The 16753-nt window shown below is 33.6% G+C and overlaps 1 protein-coding gene across 4 annotated transcripts in view; it reads left to right on the forward strand.

Annotated features, from left to right (window-relative positions):
- LOC149814142 (plant/protein (DUF810)) overlaps nucleotides 1-16753 on the forward strand; it is a 91238-nt gene that overhangs the window by 60984 nt on the left and 13501 nt on the right. For all 4 annotated transcript variants that reach the window (XM_089989072.1, XM_089989074.1, XM_089989071.1 and 1 more), the window contains 2 exons: nucleotides 9132-9249; nucleotides 14271-14449. In XM_089989072.1, the coding sequence (XP_089845198.1) occupies nucleotides 9132-9249; nucleotides 14271-14449 (297 nt within the window). The remainder of the gene's footprint in view (nucleotides 1-9131; nucleotides 9250-14270; nucleotides 14450-16753) is intronic.

The following is a 16753-nucleotide window of genomic DNA, read 5'->3' on the forward strand; positions in this document are numbered from 1 at the left end:
GAGAATGATGAACCATCATTAAGTAATGAGAATGATAGTGATAGTGTTGAAGCACCCGCTAAAGAGTTTCAAGTTTACACCCGGCAAGATCAAATTCACCATCTTAATGCCTTAGAGAAATATTCACATGACTCTTGTTTTAAGAAGAAACCTCTCTTAGGAGATCTAGTTGTGTTTCTATCCCACTTAATAGGTTTGTGTCCTATGAATCTCTATCACCTAAATATAGAACTTGCTTAATAACAATTCATTTATATCATGAGCCAACACATTACAATGAAGCAAAAACCTTTCCTCATTGGATTGAAGCTATGAACTTAGAGCTATATGTCCTTAAGAATGCCAAAACATAAGAAATTGTTTCTTTGCCCTTAGGAAAGGAAACAATAGGTTGTAGGATCCTTAGAAAGATATAAAGCTAGGTTAGTTGCCAAAGGGTATTCCCAGGAATATGAGATAGATCATGAAGAAACATTCACCCCCGTAGCTAGAATGACCAGTGTTAGGGTCCTCATAGTTGTAGCTTCTATTAAATGATGACCCATATATCAACTTTATGTTAAGAATGCCTTTTTAAACGAAGAATTAAATGGAGAAGTTTACATAGATCTTTCGCTGGGATTCAATATTGAAAAGGGTAAAATACTAAGACTATGGCCTTGTATAGTCTTAAACAAGCTTTGAAGGCTTGATATGATAAGTTTAGTAATATAATGAATCATTTGGGTTTTCACTTTTGTTATACTGACATTGCTCTCTTTGTCAAAAGTACATGTACTAATGTTATCCTTCTGCTTTACTGAGAATGACAAACAAGGCATTAGTTAAATCTATTCTAAAAGAAAGTTTTGATATGTCTAACTTAGGTTTTTGAGATATTTTTAAGGTATTGAGGTTGCATACTCTCATAGAGGGTATATTCTGTCTCAAATGAAGCTTGTTGCTGATATATGTGCTAGGTCTGAGATATTTGATGATAAGAAAGTAGAGACTCCAGAGGTGGTCAATGCAAAGTTAAGACTTGAAGATGAGACTCTTCTCGAAGACTCCACACCTTATAAACAACTTATTGGATTTTTCACTTATCAATCGACAGACCCGATATAGCCCATGTCGTTCACTTTGCCAACCAATTCCAGCATGCTCCAACTATTGTTCACTTAAGTGTTGGCTTGAGAATCGTCAGATACATCAAGAATTTCATAAATAAAGGGATTTCTTATACTCTTCTTCATCCTTAGACTTGCTTGCTTATACTGATGCAGATTGAGGAGGGAATCCCAACGATATAGTCTCAACCACTGGTTTTTGTGTTTTTGTAGGAGACTCATTAATTTCATAGAGATGCAAGAACCAACATAAAGTTTCCCTATCATTTACTGAAGCTGAGTATAGAGCAATGACTACGACAATCATGGAGCTTGTTTGGTTGAAAAATCTTCTCAAAGATATGGGTATTGTCATCTCTAAACCTTCGAAGATGTACTGCGACAATAAAAGTGCAATCTACATTGCTAGCAACCACACCTTCCACGAGCGCACCAAACACATAGAGATGGACTGCCACTATGTTCATGATGAATTCTTGAGAGAGACTGTTAAGTTGTCGTACGTCATCTCAGAATTTAAACTTGAAGACTTCTTTACAAAAACTCTTCCTGCAACTTGGTTCTTGTTTCTTCTCAACAAACTTTTGGTGATCACACCGTAAGTTTAAGGGGGGTGTTAAAATACATATTTGTACATACATATGTATTAATACATATATGTATTATTTAGGCTTTTTTATCATTGTAATAGGTTTGCCCATGTAGGGATATTTTTGTCGTTTTACATGTCTATGTATCGTATTGTATCATACGATACATATCATTACTTTTGGGTTTTGCGATATGATACACACTTGTTTCGCAATGAGTGTGTATCGTACCTGTATCAAGTGTATCGTGTCGTATAGTACGACACAGGGTGTATCGTACGATACACCTTAAAAAGGTCGAAAGTTACTTTTTTCATTTTGGGTTTAACCTTTTAATGGCTGACTTCTCCATTTGTTTAGAGGCCATTAGAAGTGCATTTCCACCATTTTTCCACTCAAAGAAGTGGGATAAGGTAAAAAAAAATGCATTTCCACCATTTTTCACTCAAAAAAATGGGTTAAGGTAAAAAATCTTTATTATGAGTAAAATTACAAAGCTACTCTCCAAATTTTTTTTGCATTTCCACCATTTTGGATCTGCAAAAATTAAAGATTTATATCAAGGTAGAAATCAGGCTCCACACTCTAACAAAGATGACATAAAATGATCTGGCATGGCAATGGGGCACTCAAGGAAGGACTGAAAACCGATTGAAAATCGAGTGCAACTATTGCCATAATATTTTTTTATATAATATGAAAGTATGAGTCTTGTTACATGTTCTTAATTTCAAGATATTTAGTATTTTGCATTGTTCTCGTGAGATAGTTGATGTTTGTGAGATAGTTGATGTTTGATGATATCTTAAGCAGCTCATAGAGACATAAATGCTTCATATGTATGGTTGTATTTTGTGTAATTCGTTATTGTTTAATGTGATATGATTTTTTTAGATTTTTTGTTACTTTTTTTATTTTATTTTTATTTTTATTTTTTGGATTTTAAATTTTTTTATTAAATGTTTATGATATTTTACAATACAATAAAACCTTAATTTGGGCCTGATCGATAATAATGATACTTACAACCTTGGTAATTAGTACTGCACATTAGGGGCATATTAGTTATTGTATATTTTCTCCTTTTTTGTCCTTTTATTTTTCATGTAAGGGCATATTGGACTTTGTCCAATATAGCTGTTGGGATCTTCCCAATACTATATTTATAGTTGTTGGGATCTCCCCAATTGCTATATTATATAGTCGTTGGGAGCATCCCAACGACTACATTGGTTCCAACGTGCCTATTTAAAGAGGAGTTATATAATGCACCGCCTTATCTCGAGGAATTTTTTTAAACACACCGTAGAACTTTTTTGAACCAATTCTAAACTATCCCCAAACTCATGCACGTCACATAGTTAGAATCAAACCAGTACAATTCAAATATCACAAAATGATTTCATTTATTTTATAAATGAAATTTCAGATTTTGTAGACAAAAACTTAAAAGAAACAGAAGAGTAAAATAAGCTCCTGAATCAATAATCCAAGAATTCATATCGGGAGAGGAAGAAGATGCAATGACGACACTCAACGTAGAAGATGATGTCTTGAGAATTTGTTTAAGTGCTATGGTTATTTGACTAAGTTGACCAGTGGATCTTTAAGGTTACCTCCACTTTTTCCTTCTTTCTTGAAAGTAGATTCTTCAGCGAATGCCACCTTGTACTTGAAAGTTTCATTAAGCTTAGGACAAGTAGGTTTGATGTGTCCCGGCTCGTTATAATAGTAACAAATAACTTTTCTGCTACCACCATAGTTGTTGTTTCCACTATAATTGTTTTGCCTCTCAAAGTGTGGAGACTTGTAGGTCTTCACATGGTTGCTGGGCTTAAACACCGCCAACACTTCTTCTCCCTCTTAATCATACCAAGACAAATTTCTTCTTGGCATATTTCGGCAACCACATCTTCTAGGAAAGTGGCGTAGATCTATGTAAATGAGAATATCTAACTTGTTCATATTTAGGGCGAAGACCATACAAAAATTGAAAATTGTTTTCTTTCCATTTGTTGACGTTTAAGTTCCATATCTTCTATGACAATCCACTTAGGCTCCAAAAGTGCCAACTCATCCTATAGATTGGATATGACACTAAAAAAATCTCGGACACTCATGTACCATTGTTTGGTAGTTCTAATATTTTCTTACAAAAAATATTGCCTTGCAAGATCTTTTTGGGTATATATACCCTTAAAAAAGAACCAAGTCTCATTTGTTTTACGAAATTTCATAATGTTGGCACATATTTTAATGTCAACATTATTCATAAACCATGCAAGATTTTTTGCATGGCTACTCTCCCAATCTTCTACGTTGTTTTGATGGTCAAGAATTGCTTTGTCATGGTCATCACCTTCAAGGGCTTTTTCAAGACCTCTTTCAAGCTTGTTTAGCTTTAATTGTGGTTCGGGAACTGTCCCCATCACTTAGCCCCAAAGTTCTTTTTCCCTTGAGGTTATTTTTCATGCCTACATTATATAGTTGGAGCCACTTAGATTGAAGGTGAGATCAATCTTGACATCTTTCTCCATAATGAAGATGAGAAAAGTAAGAGAAAAGAAAGGATATATAAAGGAGAAGGGTGGCAAGCACACGTCCACCACAAGCTTGAAGGAGCACACAGATCATCACTAACAACTTGCTTCAAGGTCCTTTCGCTCTGATACCATGTAACAAAATATGCGTAAATACAAAACAAGAGTCTGTAAGGGCTTACAAGATCATAAACACAAAGTGTACATGCACAAGTCCGCTATGGGGCAATACAAAAGCCAGCAATGACAACAAAAAATATAAAAAAAAATATGTTTTATTGATTAAATGCTTAAGCAAAAACATTAAAACAAATAGGGACCAAAGGTCTCTATTTATAGAGTACGAGAGAAAGAGGGGCTCCCAATAAAGTCGTTGGGAGCCTTCCAATGGTCATATTTATGACCGTTGGAGCCCCAACGATTCAATCTCCCCACACCCCCGCACCCAAGTTTTTTTAAAGCGCCTCATCGCCGCACCCACACCCACATCCGTATCCACACCCACATCCGCACCTATGTGACATAGTGTGTGTGACTTCCATGAAAAGTGCCAAGTGATTTTGGAGCATATTTTCCTAAACACTTCTTCAACCTTTTATTGTAACCTAAAATTCCATATGTTTTTTTCCTAAGATTTTTTTGGCATTTTAAATGGATATTTAGTGTAAAATGGTGGTGATGGCCGATACTCTACATAATTGTGAAATTCCTTTATGGAAATGCTACAAAATGTAGCAAATGTAACTTCCCAAAATTTCTAACTTGAAAACTTTGAAAATATTTTTTTTGGTAAATAACAAATGCTCCTTTAATTCAAATTGATAGCACAATAGAAAATATTTGGGTGATCTAAGTTAGCCAATCTTGGGCGGGTTACAGGCAACCTTACAACTGTAACTGTTTGGATCCCAAATTTATTGGACTTGGGTCCAATCCACACACACCGAGTCTAACAGAGAATTCTGAATCCAAATATGATTCGTTTCAAACCCAATTCATACTATAATTGGATTGAAATTGTTAAACATCGAAGCAAGACCAAGAACGAAGAAGACAAAATGTGGTTCTCGGATTCCATCCCGCCATCGCCTGCAACCTTTAATCATCTCCTAAAAATGGTAAGATATAAGGGGTCAGACTCATCAAGTCTGTTAGGTTAATCATAACCCTACAATAATTGCAACAAACCAAGCCATACATAACACCCAAATCATAGCCGATACATGTTTATGTAATGAAACAACCATAGCCAGTATATGCAATTACTTGTTCAATAAGGATGACACTAATCGTTCTGAAGATGTGCAAATAACCAATTAGAAGTGTTTGCATTCAACATTAAGGCACCACATAAGCTCCAATATGAGCGATCAAATAGTATAGGCATAGATTTTGTGCTTTATAACACCATGAATTCATAGGTAATATCATCATGTGGTATTTGAACATTTCATAATAGCATTTAAGATCATGCTTCATATCATAGACATGATTCAGTTTCGAATTCACATATGTTCTATATTCATGAAAGACATTCTATCATACACATGGCCTTCCCATATTGTTTTCAAATCACAGATATGTGTATGATCATTTTAGATTTGCAAAATCATAAGCATAGGCATTTCCAGATTTTACAGCTCTATAGTCATTTCAAATTCAAAAAATCATAAGCATGCATAGGCATTTTAAAATCAACCCAATCATATCATAAGCCAAGGTCGACATATGCATAATCAATATTCGTAAGCCTTCATATCAACTCAATCATTCTTTAGGCTTGTTGATATAGGCATACTCAAGATACATAAGCATGCATATCAACTCACTCATTCTTTAAGCCAAAGTCCATATGTGCATATTCAAGATACATAAGCATGTATACCAACTCGGTCATTCTTTAAGCCAAAGTTGACATATGCATAGTCAATATACATAAGCATGCATATTAACTCAATCATTCTTTAAGCCAAAGTCGATATGTGCATATTCAAGATACATAAGCATCCATATCAACTCAATCATTCTTTAAGCCAAAGTCGATATGTGCATACTCAAGATACATAAGCATGCATATCAACTCAATAATTCTTTAAGCCAAAGTCTATATGTGCATACTGAAGATATATAAGCATGTATATCAACTCAATCATTCTTTAAGCCAAAGTCGACATATGCATAAGTATGCATATAGGCATTATGAAATTAACACAATCATGCTTTAAGCCAAAACATAAGCATGTATATAGGCATTTTAAAATCATCACGTTCATATTAAAACTGTGTGAGCATGGGTATGAGCATTTTAAAATCAAAACAATCATATTCAAAACCATATACATAAACATGCATATAGGCATTCTAAAATCAACACAATCATATTCAAGCATGTATATAGGTATTTTAAAATCATGGCAATCATATTAAAAACCATATAGGTATTTTCAAATCATGCTTTAAGCCAAAATCATCTGTTATACATAGGTATTTTAAAGATCAACACACACACACACATATTAAGCCAAAGTCGACATGGGCATAATTAATAAATATATTAAGCCAAAATCAACATGGACAATATGCATATAGGCATTTTAGAATCATCATAATCATACCCTAAGCCACAATCGACATGGACATAATATGCATATAGGCATCTTTTTAAAACCAACATAATCATACCCTAAGCCATAATCGACTCGGGCATAATATGCATATAGACATTTTTTTAAATAAGCCAAAATCGCCGTAGCATATAGGCATTTAAGATAGGCCAAAATCGACATAACATATAGGCATTTAAAATAAGCCAAAATCGACATAGCATATAAGCATTTAAAATAAACCCAAAGTTGACATAGGCAAAGACATTTTAAAATCAACATAAACATGCTTTAAGCCAAATCGACATGGGCATAATGAATATGCATATGGCCATTTTAGAATCAACAACAAAATACTACGTGTCAAAATCGGCATAGGCAAAATCATTTTAAAAACATGCTTTAAGCCAAAATTGACATGGGTAATATGCATTCAGGCATTAAAATCAACATAAACATGCTAAGCCAAGATCAACATGGGCATAATCAATATGCATATAGGCATTTTAAAAATCAACACAAGTATATTGAGTCAAAATAGATATGGGCATAATCAATATGCATATAGGCATTTATGGAATCAACACCAAAATACCCTAAGCCAAAATCGACATAAGCAAAATCATTTTAAAAACATGCTTTAGGCCAAAATCGAGATAAGCATAATTAATATTCATAGAGGCATTAACATAAACCTATTAAGCCAAACATTGACATGGGCATAATAAACACGCTTATTAAGCCAAAATCGACATAGGATCCCCTACATTGTTTGAAGCAAAGAAAACCCAAAATGATATCTCCTTCAATAGTAAGTTCTCACACTTGAGCTATCTCAAATTCGTAGATTTAAGGAGAGCCTAATTAGAGGACACTCCCAAAATCATGAAAATATGAGCTCCTTTACTCCAAGGAAACTGGCACCAAGAGAGAGTGAGAGAGAGAGAGATCAAAAATGAGAAATGAGGGTGAAGAGAGTGAGGCTATTTATAGGCGAAGAGAGGGAGATGTAGGGTTGGTAATCAAGGAGATGAAGGACTATTAAATAGCCACTATAGGGTTTGTTAGGATTTAGTTTTTAGGGTTTCATTTTCCAAAACAACAAGAGAGAGGTCGGCTAAGAGGGAGGAGACTCCTCTCAAGGCAAAACCCTGTAAAGAGGGAGGAGGGAGGCCCTGTGTCCCCCAACCCCCACCCATGTGGCCACTTGGCCAAGAATATCCTATCCCATCCACTTGCAAGACATTTTTGACTTTATTTTTTAATTTTGTTTATTTTTTTCTTTCATATTTTTCACCTCACCCCTCTAGAATTCTCTAGAGGGTTCTTCACCAAACCGACCCTTACACGGATCCATCTTGGGATCCAAGTCCAACATGGACGCACGGATTCCAAATGGGCATTTTGAAACCCAAAGATGTTTGTTAATTGTTAAATTAAATCTATTTTGAATTACAATGCTAATTTAATCTAACTAGTAATTTAAAATGCCAATTTAAATTATAACTCACTAATGAATGCCAATTTAATATATTTGACAGATAAATATCAATTAAATAAAATCAATGAGTAATTGCCAATTAAATATAGTCGATAAATAATTGATAATTAAATATAATTAACCAGAAAATGACAACATTAACTATATATCACACTTAAATAACAATTGTCACCTCATCTATAAAATTCCCTTTTTATTTATTTAATAATTTTAGAAAATTTGGTATGTTACAGCAAATGTAATCTGTATTTCTCATAATGTGTTCTAGATGATTTGGAATATAGGGGTGATGTGTCTACTTTACTCCTTGACAACTTTAAAGACATCCAGTGAGTTTTGAAGACCCTTCCAATTTTCCTTTGAGAACTGCTGCATGAGGTTGTCGTGCAAGTGTAGACATATTCTTTTGGAGGCTCTAACATTTACTTATACTTACAGTTGGTATGTCTTAATGTGGATTGCTTTGATCTGTTTATTGTTCTACTCATCCTATTCTAACTAAAGGAATTAGCTTCCAGCATATTTTCCTTTGACTTGAGAGCTCAGATAACAGTTGTTTAACCATTTTCTCCCACATTAGATATACCTCCTTTGAATTGTTCTTTGTTACTATTCGTAGACTGGTATATTCAGCAAATACCTTATGGCACATTTTATTAGCATCTTTGTTACCATCAAAACGTTTGGTCATGCTGGTCTCTACATCAGGCTTTCTAAGAGTTGGTAATGTTTTTCATCTGTCTGAATGGTTGACATTGACATTGACATTTTTTCTTACTGATAAACAGACCGTTGATCAATTTTTTGCCTTGAAAGTACCTATGAGGCTTGCAGAATTGAGTTGCCTCTTCCGTGGTCTTGATAATGCATTCCAAGTATATACACGCAATGTTGTTGACCAGCTAGGTGAGTATGTTTCTTAACATTAAACTGTTCCTCTCTCGCTTCCATTTCTCCATTTTGCTTTCTTTCTTTGTTTATTTCTCCAGTATGTACCTGGAAAGTCTGAATGTGGAAATAATAATAATTTATAAAACTTTGCATATTATGTGCTCTTGTTAGTTGTTATGCTTAGTTAGTTTTTTTCTGACTGATAGTTTATCTGTTATTCGGTTTTACCATCAGCTGGCTACTTGAGTTTGCTCTCTATTATGACCTTTTGAAACTAAAATAGCAACAGACACAAGTATATGATGTTATGTATACTAGGAGTACTACTAGATATTAGAAACTGCAACCCTGGAAGAAGTTGTAATGAAGTATGTGGAAATACAAATACAAATTGCAGCAGCACAAGTGATACAAGGGACAATACAAATGCCAAAGGCAATACACAAGCACAAAAGTGCATACAATGGCTACAAAGAGCCTAAATGTGTACAAACACAAGTCCACAAAGGGACAAAAGGCAAGCCAATCAATAACAAATACATAAGATCACAATAGGCACCAATGGGCATACACAAAAGAACACAAAACATAAAAAATAATCCTTTATTGAGGTAGAATGCTTAGGAAAATCATTAACAAAATATAGGGACAAATAAAAGAACACAAAAATATAAAAAATAATCCTTTATTGAGGTAGAATGCTTAGGAAAAGCATTAACAAAAAATAGGGACAAGAGATCCCTTTTATATACATTTCAAAAGGGGATAAAGAAGCCCGATATAGCTGTTGAGAACAAAGTTGTCAGTCGGGGAAGCGGGAAGCGAACCAGGAATTGTCTCAAAAGCGACCTAGGAAGCAAATAAGGATTCGATGGGGAAACAAAGAGGGAAGCGATTAGGAATCGAAAGGAACGCGAAAATCTATTATTTTATAATTTATCAAAATATAAGATTTATATTATCATTGACAAAATAAAAGATGACTAGATAACATTTCAGTTGATCTATTAATCTCAAAACTGAATCATATATGCAAGGCAACCATCTAACAAATGCATCATGTTGCAGTTAAGTTGTATATATATATATATATATTATTTATAATGATGTAATAGGTAAATACACTCATTTCAGTCCTTGTAATAGGCTATGCCCATTAGGGGCACATTAATACTTTTACTTTATTATTTTCTTGTTGTCATTTTCTATTTTTATAAGAACTATTAGGTCAAATACCAAATAAAGTTGTTGGGTTCTTTTTTGACAAGTAACATAGAGTTGATTAGTCAATAGAGTTGTTGGAACAATCCAACAACTATATTTATAGCTGTTGGAACAGTCCAACAGCTCTATTGTGGTCTCCCTCTCTCCGATGCACAAGCATAAACAACAAAGTCTAAATCAATACCAAGGATATTCAGTTGCAAAGGCATGTAACAAGACATGTTTGAAAACAAGGACTGATAGAACATGTGTTTGGTGAAACTTGGACCAGAATTGGATATATGTAGAACTCTGCAAGTCTGATTAGATTTGCCTGCATATCAAGCTAAGCAAGTCTGATCAGATTTGCATACAATCAAATCTAAACAAAGGTATATATATACATAGGCATGAGCAAAAACAAATTCTGAATCATGTGATATGTGTTTGGTGAAACCTGGACCAGAATTGGATATATGTAGAACTCTGCAAGTCTGATTAGATTTGCGTGCATATCAAGCTAAGCAAGTCTAATCAGATTTGCATACAATCAAATCTAAATAAAGGTGTGTGTGTGTGTGTGTATATATATATATATATATATATATATATATATATATATATATAGGCATGAGCAAAAACAAATTCTGAATCATGTGATCTAATATCAGAACATGCTGAAAAATGAAGGATCGTATGCATATATACAAATAAATCGGAAAGTTTGATCAGATTGCATGTCAAAACAACGGGCATATCTGATTATATTTATACATTATAACCTCTGGGCAGATCTGATCGGATTTACACACCAAAACAGTGGGCAGATTTGCACATCATAACAACTGGGCAAATCTGATCAGGTTTGCACATCGAAACATCTGGGCAGATCTGATCAGATTTGCACATCAAAACAGTGGACAAATCTTATCAGATTGCACATTGAAACATCTGGGCAGATTTGATCAGATTTGCACATCGAAACAATGGGCAGATCTGATCACATTTGCACATCTAAACATCTGGGCAGATCTGCACATCTAAACATCTAGGCAGATCTGATCAGATTTGCACTAAAAAACAGTGGGCAAATTTGATCAAATTTGCACGCTAAATCAGTAGACAAATCTGATCAGATTGCACACACGCCACGTAGTGCATAGCTAGACATGAATAGAAAAATCGGTAAACTGATATTTTTTATATCAGATCTACAACATGAATCAGCAGACATATATGTACTTATTTCAGATTCAAAAGTATGATTTGAAATACATACATATACGTATCAAGATTCAACACATGAATCAGATGATATCGATATACATTTTTTAGATTAAAAAAAATATAAATTGAAATACATATTTATCAGATTCGAAGCATGAATAGACTGGTAAAGATATATATATATCGACCGACTTGCAAATAAGCATATAAATTCAAGTTACAATCATGATTAACATTCTGATCGTATATACATGCACATATATGAATCAACTCGTAAAATAAACAGACAGAAATTTAAACACATATTTTTATATGGTTCATGCTCATGGACTCCATAACTGTAAATACGCAAGGGAGATTTATGAATCATGATATCAGTACATAAAAATACATAAGTCTAAATCACTGTCCATGAAATCAACAACTAAACAAATACATGATCAGATTTCCTTAAATCGGTAACTAAACAAATACATGATCAGATTTCCTGAAATCGATAACTAAACAAGTACATTAAAACATCATTTAATGCATGTACACTTACATATTTTTAATTCAAAATTCTCTTTTTCGTCAAAAGTTACACATGAACCCAATTTAAACATATTTCTTCCCGTAAGAACCTAGAGAGAAACCCATACCTTAGATAAGAAACATAAATAGATCATAAAAATCATCGGATAATGGGTCAAAATGATGGATCTTTCTCCTTTCTTCTTCTTCCTCCTCTCTTTCCCTCTCTCTTCTCTTTCTTTTCTTTCTTTTCCGTTTTTCCTTCTCTCTCTCTCCCTCTCCCTCTCTCTCTCTAGAAAATGAAATCTAGGGAGAGAGACTAGTTAGACCCTTATATAATTTTTTTGTCTTCTAGAGAGAGGGTGACATCCCCTCTAGAGTCCTTTCTACAGAGGATAGAGTTCTACAAAACGTAGAATTCTATCTCTCTCTAACTACTGCTACTTATCCTCTTATTATGTCGTATATATATATATATATATATATATAGTTTTTATTATTAACTAATTTTCACCTCTAGAGAGTAGAAATCTATCTCTCTCTAACTACTCTGACTTATCCTCTTATTATCTCTTATATTTTATTTATTTTTTATTATTAATTAATTTGAGATCTATCTAGAACACCTATCTAGGTAGAGTTCTACTCCATGTAGAACTCCACCTTATCCAATAAATATAATTTTGAAATTTAATTAATTAATATTTTTTTATTAATTATTTAATATTAAATTATTAAATAATTAATTTTTAGAATATTCCAGATGGTGTCTCCCCCTTCTAGAAGTCCTCTCAACGTGGAATTCTTACTCAATTTAACCTTTAGATTGAATTTAAAGTTTTTAATTGGTTGAACTTGGATTTCAGATTCAGATCTAAGATCAAAATCCATATGGATCCCGACCTATACCAGATCCTAGTTAATATAGGTCTTGGTCTTGGACTGAGTCCATATCAACTCGGATCAAATGGATCGGATTCGATTCGATCCAATCTAGAAAATGTAAAAATAAAGGCGGGTTATTTTTGGAAAACACGATTTTCGAGCCAACCGTAACCCAATTTTAGAAAAATAAAATATCAATGTCCTCAGAATTACGAGACGCATCTAACAATATGCTTACTTGATTTTCACCTCTGAATTTCGCCTGAATTTAACCTGAATTTTGCTCGATTTTTGCTTGATTTTAAAGGTTAAAAACAAAAAGTTTCTCAAATATTATTCGTCTCAACTAGGTTTTGTTAGTGGGCCCTGGGCCACGCCCAAACCCAGCTGACGTCACCTACAATTGAGAATATTTTCTATAATTTTTATCACCTTTATAAAACATTTAGCCAAAAATAAAAAAATTCAAAATTTAAAACCATGGAAAAACACACGATATTATAGCACAGACTATTGGATCCACCTCCCGTGTTTCTTGGAGGTTGATTTGGCCAACCTATAGTACCTCCCCAAGTAGCCACGCAAGGAGATCAAAGACACCATCCCTACCATTTCTTGACTGGTGGTTGGCCAGAAAATGGCTAGCGATTTGTTTTTCTTTATTTTAGATTCGGCCATTTTTCGGCCACCTACCATCCAAAAAATGAACATACTCCTATTTTTCATTTGTTTATAATTTTTTGACATTTCAGCCATTTTTTTGGCCATCCACCGGCTGGAAAATGGCTGGGATGGTGCTGCCCTTGCCTGGTGACACCATCCTGCCATTTCCCGGCCAGAAAATGACCAGCCTTTTTTTTTGTTTTTACCAAAAAACTTGGTTTTGTCACCCAAACAGGTTAAACCACGTTTACCAGGTTTTGAGGCAAAACCTAGTTTTCTCATAACCAGATTTTACCCCGTCATTCAAACTGTGCCATAGGGGTTGTCCCCCTTTCCTTGACAACAAGACTGGTTTTGGACCAAAATGGCCCTCTTAGATTGACTACTATCGATAAATGATAAAATACAAAACTACCCCTATGCTTACATAGTAATACATAAATAGGTATTACCCACACTATTCACACTAATAATTCATCATATTACATTCCTCAACATGCTCTCTGTAGATTCTGGCTGAATGGCTTCTTTTTGTATGATTGCAGGAAGCAAAGATGATCTGATACCACCGTTGCCTATTCTTACACGGTATAAAAAAGAATCTGGGATTAAAGCTTTTGTAAAAAAAGAAATAATTGATCCTCGAATGCCTGATCATCGGAGATCTAGCCAAATCAATGTGCTATCCACAACCAAACTATGTGTTCAGTTGAACACTCTTTATGTGAGTTGGTTCTCTTTTCTAAGCTATTCTTAGATTTTTTTTGGTCAAAAGTTGGATGGAATTTTTTCATTTTCTATTAGTACCTTATCTATTTATAGTGTTTATATTTGAGTTTGAGAATTGCCTTTCCAAGTGCAATATTTGTTATGTGAATATGTTGTTTCATTTGCCTAATGTATGTTTGGTTGTATTTATAATTTTTTATGTTTATTAATAGTTGGTGTAAATGTAATAATCTCATTCTGTTAATTATAAAGAGTAACTAACCATAAATCATTGTTTTGAATAGCAAATTGCAGTGACAATTTATAAATGAAAATGTGTTGATAACTAGTATACTCTGGGTTGGATATAGATAAGTTATTCTCTACAGTGTGAAGCGAAATTGTATCTGCATTTGGAATCAGAAATAGGAAACAAGAGATTTAAATTTGAAGAAGATTAAAGAAGCAAGAACTAAAAAAAAAACATTGGGAATCATTTGTGAAGCAAGATTACCTTGGGTTCCAAGTGATGAGAAAGTGGGTTAAGAAAAAAAGGAATGAGTATCATAATCTGTAGGATTAAGACATCCCTAGATCGCTTTGTTTAATGAACAACATAAAAATATGCATGCGAGATCAAAAACATTAATCATGTATGCAATTTTTGAGACATTAGATAAAAACTGGAAAGGGTGCAGTATTCATTTTCCCACAATGTTGCAAATCATTTTATTTATATGAGTGTTCTGTATCAAATAAATTCCCAACTAAATTATTTATGCATTATGATCTTATCTTGTTCTAATACAGTGGTAGAAAGAATACCATGTTGTGCATACAATTCTGTAACACTTCCTATTAAACAAAAATCCAATAAATGTATGCAATGATTAATTTAAGAATCCAGTTTCTTGAATATGGAGATTGCCATATTGATTAGTCTGAATCAGGTTTTCTAGTTGCTTCCTGCTTATTTTGAAATTGAGCAGCTTCCGCTTTTGAATGGTGCTTTCCACTGTGCCTTCGCACTTCTTACTATGCTTTTACCTTTTGATTTGTTCAAATTTGGCTTAATTTTTCAATGTTGGATATAGATCATAACTAATCTGTATATCTGGTTTTTAGGTAAATGAAATAATCTAAATTTGGATCTGTATTGGATGAGTTTTTCCCTTTTCGGGCTAGGGCTAGGCAAGACCTGGGTTGAAACCAAGTGGCCCCATGTGTAGCTAGTGAATCCAGGTCAAGAAAAGAAGTAAAAGAAGTTTATTCTTCATTAGCATGTCAAGAAAACAAATACAGCACAAAAAATCTATGTATGTCACACAACTTGAAAACCCTGTGACTCCTGATTCTGCTTGTTCATTTTCAGCTCAGGACTGGGCTAGGTCAATGCAGTTACTCAGCTATGTTTTGTTAACTTGTATTTTACATATTAAAATAGTAATAGGTGTGACCAAAATCTTTCACAGCATTTTTTGAAAAAAAATGCAACTAATATCAATAAACTAATGTTTGTATTCAATTAAGAAAATTAATAAAATAAAAAATTAACAATTAAATAATAACTAAGTAATACTTGGTAATCTAAGTCATAGTGATAAACATCTCTGGTTATTGCCAAAAAACTGATAATTTTGTCTTCATTTTAAATGGCCAAAATACCGTGAACATTTTCAAAATATCACAATATTATTGTTTAACTAAAATATCATGATTTATCCAAAATTTACATTTTTAACAGCTGAAAATGGATTTCTGTAAATATTTTTTTATTTTACATTTTTTTTTTCTAATTTTTAATGTGTGTGTATATATATATATGTGTGTGTGTGTGTGTGTGTGTGTGTGTGTGTATAATTATGTATCTATGTACGCATAGACATCCATATGTATTTTTAAGTTTCTAAGTTTTTTTTAACTTGGAAATTTTGGATCTCTATCACATAGGTGCGAGTGTGACTTGTGCTTTGGGGGGTGCTGAAGCACCCATATTACCTAGATATTCCTCTATGGTATCATCATGTCATGTACAACCCAGCAAAAAACTGGGTGAGAAGGATAAATACCACATTCTATCTGCATCAATATGCACACGTGTGTGTGTGTGTGTGTGTGTGTGTGTGTGTGTGTGTGTGTGTGTGTGTGTGTGTGAGAGAGAGAGAGAGAGAGAGAGAGAGAGAGAGAGTTGGTCAATCAAGATACTGCCATCTAAGTCCCAGCATGATAACTAGAATTCTTGGAAATTTAGAATATCTAGATTTTAAGTTTTGTAATTCATGTCATTTTTGACAATTTGTAGTTTGAAGACATTAGATGA

The sequence above is a fragment of the Nuphar pumila genome, chromosome 15 (assembly GCF_984573655.1).
Source record: "Nuphar pumila chromosome 15, dmNupPumi1.hap1.1, whole genome shotgun sequence".
Classification (NCBI taxonomy): domain Eukaryota; kingdom Viridiplantae; phylum Streptophyta; class Magnoliopsida; order Nymphaeales; family Nymphaeaceae; genus Nuphar; species Nuphar pumila.